The sequence below is a fragment of the Zingiber officinale genome, chromosome 1B (genome assembly GCF_018446385.1).
Source record: "Zingiber officinale cultivar Zhangliang chromosome 1B, Zo_v1.1, whole genome shotgun sequence".
NCBI lineage: Eukaryota > Viridiplantae > Streptophyta > Magnoliopsida > Zingiberales > Zingiberaceae > Zingiber > Zingiber officinale.
The window spans coordinates 73,500,949-73,510,909 of NC_055986.1; the positions used below are offsets into that span (position 1 = coordinate 73,500,949).

General features: G+C 42.4%; 1 protein-coding gene and 1 pseudogene across 1 annotated transcript; one reads left to right on the forward strand and one right to left on the reverse strand.

The window, feature by feature from the left end:
- Window positions 1-200: 200 nt before the first annotated feature.
- LOC121994603 lies at window positions 201-270 on the reverse strand (annotated as a pseudogene).
- A 573-nt stretch (window positions 271-843) lies between these two features.
- On the forward strand, window positions 844-1,782 carry LOC122038882. The gene is made up of 2 exons (XM_042598847.1): window positions 844-988; window positions 1,238-1,782. Exons 1-2 carry the CDS (start codon window positions 844-846, stop codon window positions 1,780-1,782), a joined length of 690 nt encoding a protein of 229 aa, XP_042454781.1.
- Window positions 1,783-9,961: the final 8,179 nt, after the last annotated feature.

The following is a 9,961-nucleotide window of genomic DNA, read 5'->3' on the forward strand; positions in this document are numbered from 1 at the left end:
GTGAATGAGGTTCCTCCAGAATCGATGAGACTGCTTCTTTTCGAATTTTCTCTGAAAGACAGGGACAAGCAGTGGCTGAATTCTCTACCAGCAGATAGCATATCATCTTGGGAGCAATGTGAGCAGAAATTCTTAGACAAGTTCTACCCTTCAAGCAAGACTGCCCACATGAGGAACCTGATTGCCAGCTTCAAGCAGATAGACTCAATCCCTATTTGAAGCCTGGGACCGATTCAAGAGCATGCTGAGACAGTGCCCCCATCATGGCCTTGAGAAGTGGTTACTTCTACACACCTTCTACAATGGAATAAATTATCACACGAAGGTATCATTGGATTCTGCGGCAGGAGGAGCACTGATGAACAAAAGCCTTGATGAAGATGAAGAGATAATAGAGAATGTGGCACTAAACCACCATCAGTGGGCATCTGAAAGATCTAGCGGTGCTTTCTCAGGAAATCAGATGAAGGCGTCAGGGAAATTTGAGGTGGATGCATTCACACTCATGTCTGCGAAGCTGGACGCCCTGACTAAGAAATTTGAAGACATGGGTAGCGACACAACTAATGCAATAGTTTGTGCTTGCGACATCTGCGGAAGTGCAGACCACGCTCAAGACACTTGCCCCCTTGGGCCAATGCAGGCATAGATAAACCAGCTTAAAGCAATGCATTGCAATAACAGGCTACAACGTACTCCAACACATACAACCCTGGATGAAGGAACCACCCCAACTTTTCATACCGAAATAATCAAGACCATGGGCCAGCACATCAGACCTACCAACCTGGACAGTAGACTCATCAACAACAACAACCTACACAGTTGTCTAGGATTGAAAAGATGCTTGAGGAAGCTCTCTCGGAGCAAAAGGAGATGAGGAGCGAGATCAAACAACTGACTCAGAGGCTGGAGAACTCAGAAAAACACCAGAAGATGCAAGACAGCCAGATAGCCCAGATAGCTCAGTCCATCTCGAGAGCACAGGGTACATTCCCAGGGAATCCATATTTAAATCTGGTGAAACATTACAATCACATTGAGCTGTGGAGCGGACGTACTGTGGGAAACCCCCAAATCATGACTCGGATGGAGCTTGACTCAGAAAAGGAACTCACTCCCCTAATGCCCAATCAGACGTAAAACAAGGATGGAGAAGTGGTTACTAAAAAAATTAAAGAAGCTCTTCAGACTACCGCATAAAATCGCACGATTCCTTTTCCTCAAAAGCTTATAGCATCCCAAAGGGATGAGGAGTTCCACCAGTTTCTGAAAAAAGTCAAAGAGATTTGCGATGAAGTACCATTGTTAGATGTGCTGCACCAGATGCCGAAGTTCACAAAATTTTTAAAGGGAATCTTATCCAATAGAAGGCAGAAGGGCGACTTCGAGACTGTAGCACTGACAGAGAATTGCATCGCCCTCCTTATGGCGAATCCTCCACCCAAGCTTCAGGACCCAAGAAGTTTCTCCATACCATGCAAAATTGGTTCTGAACTTATACCAAGAGCTTTTTGTTACTTGGGAGCGAGTGTCAGCCTGCTCCCGTACTCTTTATACAATAAGCTGGGTTTCCAGAACATTAAATTGACCACGATGGCACTGCAACTAGCTGACCATTCATGCAGGTACCCGATGGGAATAGTGGAGGATGTGCCAGTTGAAGTAGGTGGATGCATAGTTCCTACATATTTCATTATCTTGGACATGGGGAAGATCCCAAGATACCGATCATCCTTGGAAGATCATTCCTTGCCACGGCTGGAGCCATCATTGATGTAAAAAGCCATAAGTTATCCTTGGAGATCGGCAAGGGAAAGATTGAATTTGATTTGTCCAATTCTTCCATATGCAACCCCCCTTCTCAGGGAAACTCTCACAAAATCAGCACATACAAAGAAGGGGTGTACAGTTTCCATGAGAAATCCCCTCCAGCAAGCAGTAAGAAATACATCTGTCCTGCACGAGTAAAACTGAAGGCGTAGGCTGGAGCATCAACCCTAGAAGGAGAGTCGTCCTCCAACGGATTTTGCCCACACTGACTGAAACGGGGTCGAGCTAAAGACCTAAAACAAGCGCTTCTTGGAGGGAGTAGGCGGCGCCGCACGGGATGGGGCACGGCCGTGTCTTATAGACACGACCGGGTTGGATCAAATTGCACGGGCGTGCCAAATGGCACGGCCTCTTCTTTCCTCCCCTCGGCCGAGCTCGCACGGCCGTGCCGAATGGCATGGCCCAAGGCTTCCTCCTCTCTTGACAAGCGCATCTTGGGAGACAACCCAAGGGTTTTCTTTTCATTTCATTTTAATGTCTCATCATCCATTTTATTTCCTTTTATTTCTTTAAGATTCAATCGAGTAGTATTACTTAATTCGTGTTCATTTTTAGGATGTGCATAATATCCACAAGCTGGTCGTGAGCGTTTCATGGGTGTGGAGGCATCAGAGGAGCCAAAACAACTGAGGACGAGTCATCCCACGCTTAAAGGAGGTGGTCATGCAACCCTACATGGCCGTTCGGAGATTGCAGAGAAGTAGAAGCCACTGGTCGTGCATCCTTGCACGGCCATATGGCTAGTGCAGAGAAGAGAAGGAAAGTAGTCGTACCATTTGGCACGACCGTGCAGGAGAGTCCAGAGAGGAGGAAGCCCTGGGTCGTGTCATTCGACACGGCCATGCGAGCCCGGCTGAGTGGAGGAAAGAGGAGGCCGTGCCATTCAGCACGACCGTGCAATCTGATCTAACCCGACCGTGTCTATAAGACACGGTCGTGCCCCATCTCATGCGACACCGCCTACTCCCTCCAAGAAACCCTACCCTCTACCTTCTTCTCTCCCAAAACCCTTCCCCTCCCCAATACACCTCATCTAACCCAAATTTCTCCCTCTAGAGTCCACTTTTCCTTATATCTACATCTAGATCTAACACATTCCCAAGCCAAAACTTTGGAAAAAGAAGCTAATCCCCTATTCCTCCTCTCCCCTGCTCCTATCCTCAAGGACTTATCTCCACGGAATTCTAAGCTCACCATGTCGCAGATCTTGAACAGACTTCGTCGAGGAAGTGGTGGATCTAGAGAAGGAGATGCACCAGGAGGTGACAAAAGAAAAGGGAAAGCTTCATCATCAAAAGGCAAAGGGAAGAGGGTAGCACGCGCCGAAGGTAACGAAAATATATTTAATATTGTTTTTAGAAATCAAGATCAAAAAGCTAGATATGATAACCTTGTCGCTAGGAAAATTGTATGCACGAAATATATGGATCCCGCTACTATGGATATGCTAGGAATTAGGGATGATATTGATTGGATGATTAGCTCTTTAGATTGGAATGATATAATGTACTGTCATGCACCGACTTACCCTCGTCTAGTTCTTGAATTTTTGAGTTCGCTTGATGTTAAATATTCATCCGAAGAGAACTACATAGGGATCATAACTTTTAGGATGATGAACAAAGAAGTTCGGTGGACCTTTAATGATTATAATGATTGTTTTAGTTTACCTAATGGAGGTGCCCGAGGATTTGATAGTGAGATTAGATGGAATGAATTTTGGAGGTCGATAACTGGATCAAATGACCCTTATGAACCCTCTAGAGCCAAGGCATCCCGCATACAAAACCCGACCTTTAGATACATGCACCGAGTGATGAGCAAAACAATCTTTGGTCGAGGAGATAGTGATGGGGTGATTAAAAAGATTGAACTCTATTCTCTTTGGGCAATGTTGAAGAAAGTTGATTTTGATTCCGGATTCCATTTCCTACAAACCTTAGTAAGGGTAGCTAGGGCATCTTCGGGGGTAATTGTGTTTGGTGAATTGATTACTCCAATAGCACATCATTTAGGTTATGATCTTGATGGACTAGAGGTTATTCATGGCAATGACAAGATCGACATCGATTCTTGTCTTGCAATGAAGATGATTTATCGGGATGAGAATGAGTTTGCCTTTCCTAGGGCCTTTGGTTTTCCTCTACCCCTTCCTTATCCCGAGCGCACTTTAGTTCACAATCCTGTGAATTGGGTGATCATGGATCCAGTTTCCGAGGATGTTCCCTCCACTGCAGATGACATTGATTACCACCATGAGCCTTCGTCATCAGGTTTCCCGCATCCTTCTAGACATCCGGAACCTCCTAGGCACTCTTTTGCCTATGGCACGGGACCCTCTAGTTTTGATTTTTCTGACTTCTGTACCTCCTTAGAATCCCTTCACGAGAAGCACAATGCCCAACAACAGTTGTTGGAGGGTCACTTCAAGCTTTCTGAGGACCAATTTAGGGAGGTGCGAGATCATTTTCAGTTCACTAGAGACTTCCATAGTTAGGTGACGGGGTTTGTACATGATTATTAGGTGGACCAGGAGAGAATGAGGAACTTTATGGATGATATGGATATCACTCGACAACAAGTAGACACTTTGTATCAATATCATTAGCACATAGGCCATCTCCCTGGTTTTCCTAGATTTCCCCCGGGGCCACATCAAGGACCTCCTTATCCCCCCACCCTCACCACCATATTGATTTCATCAGGGCGATGAAAAGTCTAAGTCTGGGGGGGGTGTTATTGCATAACCTGAGTCTGGTTGAGAGTCTTTCTTTTATTTTTGCATATTTTATTTGCTTTCTTTTATCTGTCTAGTTAGTTTTATCTATTTGCATTTTATTTGTTTCTGTTTGCACATTATTTGTATTTTCTTATATGTGGCATATTTGAGAACATCAACCGTCTACTTTTTCGGCCACTTGTCCAATAGCAAAATATCTAGAATTTTCTTACTTCATGAGTGGTCCAGATTGTGTTAGTATGTTTAGTGTATCTCCTTTCTCTATCTTTAGTAGCATGAAATAAGCTAAGTATTGTACGGAGTTCGGTATAAGTTTTTGGCCTAACCTTAAGGACTTATTTTCACTACACTTAAGTATTTAAGATGGAATGGTAGACATACTTTTGAAATAGTTATGATTCATCCAAATTGTTTAGTACTTCTGTTCCCATGGTGATTCCTTATTTACATTTTGGTTACTGGATAACCTCGGATCATGGAAGCTCATTCGGAAAAATCTAAATCCCAACATATGCATCACATGTGTAATAAGTGCTACACTATAGCACTATATATATATATATATACGTTTCTCTTGATTCCGAGAAGTACCCTATGAGACCTTGTGTAATTTAAGGAAAACGAACCAAGTGTGTGACAGGTAAGTGCCTATCACCGAGAACATTAGGAACTCAATTATATGATGACTTAACTAGGACAGAGAATGGAAACTTGAAGAGCTTCAGCTACTTACTACACCGAGCACAGAGGACTTATGTTTAGGCCATACTTAGGTTACTCCACAGTCATGCTTATCAGTGAAACTAGTTGATCGAGTTAAGTGAATGCACTAAGAATTATGAAACACTGCAGGATTTCATGAACATAGTTTGTAGCATTTTGCTTGAGGATAAGCAAAGGTTCAAGTCTGGGGGTGTGATGTGTGCAAATATTATGATCTTTTATGCATGTTTTAGTGCATATTCACTTGACATATGCACATATATTCTTCACATGATCGCATCTTTTATCTTGTGTTCATCATATCTACTATTTTGTTCGGATATCTACTCTTTGTTTGGTTTTATGTTGATAGGGAAGATTTTCGGAGCTTGAACGGAGAGTATTGATGCACCAAAACCAACCAAACAACACGGCCATGCAACCCATAAATTTGTATGAAGAGGAAAATAAACTCTAAACAACATACAAGCATGAATATCAAGCTAACTCACTTGAACCCTAAATTTGGTCATGGCCGAAACTTGCATGAAGAGGAAAATAAACTCTAAACAACATACAAGCATGAATATCAAGCTAACTCCATATCATATCATAAGGGAAATCATGAGCATGTTAACCTAAATTTTTAACCTCTCCTAATCCATTATTTCAAGTCTTGGCCGAACACCTTATGAGTATGGCATTAAATTTTAAGCAACATACAAGCATAAGAACACCAAACCAATCTCTTATCATAGCATACATATCATAAGGACATAGTGAACATGGTTACTTTAGGTATTAAGCTTTCCTAGGTCTTTCATCTACACTTGGCCGAAAGTTCAAAATTATAGATCTAGGTTTTAAGTAAGCATACAACATAAGAACATTAACTAGCTTCCTATACTAGGGTACTTATCATAAGAACATAATGAACATGCTTATTTAGGTCATGAACTTCCCTAAACCTTTTATTCATGTCTTAGCCGAACACCTTAGGAGCATGAAATTAAGTTTTAAGCAACATACAAGTATAAGAACACCAAACCAATCTCCTATCATAGCATACATATCATAGGGGCATAGTGATCATGGTTAGTTTAGATCTTAAGCTTTCCTAGGTCTTTCATCTACACTTGGCCGAAAGTTCAACATTGTGACCCTAGGTTTTAAGCATTCTAATCTTATGGAAAACATAAACAACTTGTACGACAGGTGAGGGGATATACTTACATCCTTTCGCTTGTTGTTCCTAAAGAAAGTGGTACCCTTGTGAGGAGGAAGAAGGAGCTTCTCTTCCTAGTTCTCCCTTTTGTTTTCTCTTTCTTGTAAGGAGTAAACCTTGAGACTCCTTCTTAGGAATTAGTTTTCTTGGAGAGAAAACCTTAGCTTGGATTTTAGAAATGAGGGAGAGAGAGCTCTATGTCTCGGTGGAGAAGGAAGAAGGAGAAAGAAGGAGGAGGAAGAAGAAGGAGGAAGAATTAACAACTTTTCTTTCTCTTTTCTTCTCTCAATCCTATTTATTCCTCATGTAAATGAAACATGTCCTCATTCATCCCCTTAACCCCTCTATCTCTACCCTCTCTTAATTCCCACGAAATTAGAGGAAAAGAAGGAAGCAAAGCAACTTGGCTTTTGCTTGCTTCTTTCCTTAACCAAGAGGAAGAGGAGGTAAGCTACTTGGTTTTCTCTTGTTCCTTTACTTAACTATCTTCTTACTTTTAACTACAATTTCCATTCTTTTCTATTCATCTATTATTCATTACTCTAGTGGTTATCATACACCAATTTAACTCTATTATTTGTGGGAGGTTCAAGGTTCAAACCTTAACCTCACTTTCTTTTTATTTCATTTTGCTTTCTATTTCCATTTCTCTTTTTCTTTTATTCTAAATGAAAAATACTCATAGGTATAGCTTATCATTTCGTGGGTGTTACAGTACCCCATACCTCATAGAAAGTTCGTCCTCGAACTTAAAATAGCTCCGGATACTTCCGTTTCATATCATCTTCTCGTTCCCAAGTGGCTTCTTCGAACCGTTGATTTTGCCACAGGACCTTTATTAAGGGTACTTATTTGTTCCTTAGCCTTTTGACATCTCGATCCAATATCTGAACCGGTCGACTCTCGTAGGTTAGGTCCTCTTGCACTTGTACTGTCCGTGGTTCGATCACTTGGTCCATGCTCAGAATATATTTCTTTAGCATCGAAACGTGGAACACGTTGTGGATGGCTAACATCTCTTGAGGCAGCTCTATTTCATAAGCTACCTTGCCAATTCTTTTCAGAACTTGATATGGCCCCACATAGCGCGGTCTTACCTTTCCCTTCTTACCAAACCTCATTACTCCTTTCATAGGAGCTACCTTGAGGAATACTGAGTCTCCGAAACTGAATTCCAATGGCCTTCGTCGCTTATCCGCATAATTCTTCTGTCGACTCTGAGCAGTTTCTATTCTTTGACGGATGTTCTGTATAGCACGGGTGGTATTATCGATGAACTCTGTCTGGAATCCCATCTCTTTCTTTTCACCACCTTCGTACCAACATATAGGAGATCTACATTTCCTCCCGTACAGAGCCTCGTAGGGCGCCATTCCAATAGTAGCCTGGTAACTATTGTTGTAGGCGAATTTCGCTAAGCATAAATGTCGGCACCAGCTTCCTTTGAAGTCTAAGGCACAAGCCCGTAACATGTCTTCTAGTACTTGGTTCACCCTTTCTGTTTGTCCATCGGTTTGAGGGTGGAAGGCAGTACCGAATAATAGCTTTGTGCTAAGAGCCTTCTGAACACATTCCCAAAAATGTGAAACAAAGCGACCATCTCTGTCAGAAATGATGGTCTTAGGAATCCCATGTAATCTAATAATTTCCTTGACATATAATTGAGACAGTTGCTCAATTGAATAAGTCATCTTGATTGCTAGAAAATGGGCGGATTTGGTTAATTTATCCACGATTACTCATATAGCGTCATTGCCGTTTGTTGTCTTAGGTAATCCTGAAATAAAGTCCATAGAGATATCTTCCCATTTCCATTCTGGAATTTGGACAGGCTGCAGTAATCCTCCAGGCCTCTGGTGTTCTGTTTTAACCCTCTGACAGGTCAGGCAGGTACTAATGTACTGAGCCACATCTCTTTTCATACTGGACCACCAGAATTTCTTTTTCAAATCTTGGTACATTTTGGTGGATCCCGGATGCATTGCATAGGGCATTGAGTGGGCTTCTTCTAGTATCTTTTTTCGCAACTCCGGGTCATCGGGAACACATAAACGATTCTTGAGGTATAATATTCCGCTGTCAGCGATACGGAATCCGTCATTCCTTCCCTCAAATACTTCTTGCTTTATCTGCTGGATGCTTAGGTCACGAGTTTGCTTCTCCAATACATCATCGAACAACGTCGGTGCTATAGTTAAGGTAGAGAGTTGTCTTATCACATCTTCATCCCCGTAGTACCAATTTTCCCTAGGTTCCCCAATGAACTCAAATATCGGTTCAGCTTAAGGTCGGAAAACCACTTTTCTTTGACGACACTCGATTGAAGCGCCATACTTGCTTAGGAAATTCATGCCCAATATGTTGGAGTGTATACTTAAAAGTTTAGCTTTTGTACACATTTATTTTGAAATAAAGAATCACATTGGTCAAATGCTTACATTATTTGTTAAATGTAATTGTTCAATTAATTTATATAGTAGATAACATGAAATGTGGAGTCACACTTAGAAGATCATGTTGTTGGTTCTCTGTAAATTATAAACAGTTGCTCACGACTAAGATGGAAAGGAACAAACCATCAGAATAGACGTAGTGTAATTAAGTATTAGTTTATCTTGACTAATAAATTACACTGATACACTTTAAGTGTATTAAGTAGGATCATTTAGGTAAGTTCTTTTTGTACTGACTTAGTAAAAGAACTAGACCTTAGTTATTGTGGAAGTGTGTACTCTTAATCTTAATATAATAACAAGCATGTATATTTAATATTTATTTCTTTGACTTATCAAAGTGTGAGGTTTAGCTCGATAAATCAATATGTCCGATAAGTTGGAAAATGATATTACTTACAGTATGTGATCCTGTTCGAACCAGGAGTCAACGGACGCTGGGGATGTGGCGCTCCCTGCTGGATCCTCGAGTGCTCCTACGAACCTGCAACAAAACCGAGCCGGGGGGGGGGGGGGGGGGGGGTCTCGGCGACGGCCCGCCGACGCTCAAGTTAGGCGAAGGAATAAGAAAGTGGCTTAGAAAATGTAGACTTGCGTACCTCCGGTTGAAGAAGTGGAGATCTTATATAGACCTCTCGAAGGAGCCTGGGCACACCAATCGAAGCAATCACCTGCTTTCGACCATGCCTAGGTGTGGGCCTGTCAGAAGGGCATCCATAAGACCATACTGCTACTGTATCAACCTTTCTGTGACGTGATGGTGGGGCCTTTAAGAGTGCCATCTTGCGTACAGTCTAATCATCATGCCTTTGCTGACATATCAGGCCGCTCGGCTAACCACTGTTCCCTCGCCACGATTCCGGCTGAGCGGACACCTCCGCTCGGCCATTCTGTCCTCGGCCGAGCGGACATCTCCGCTCGGCCACTCGGCTTCGGTTCTCCTGCTTTGGCGACGGAAACCCAAACCTTTGGCTGGGTAATCTCTGGTTCCGCTCGGATGGGACCCCA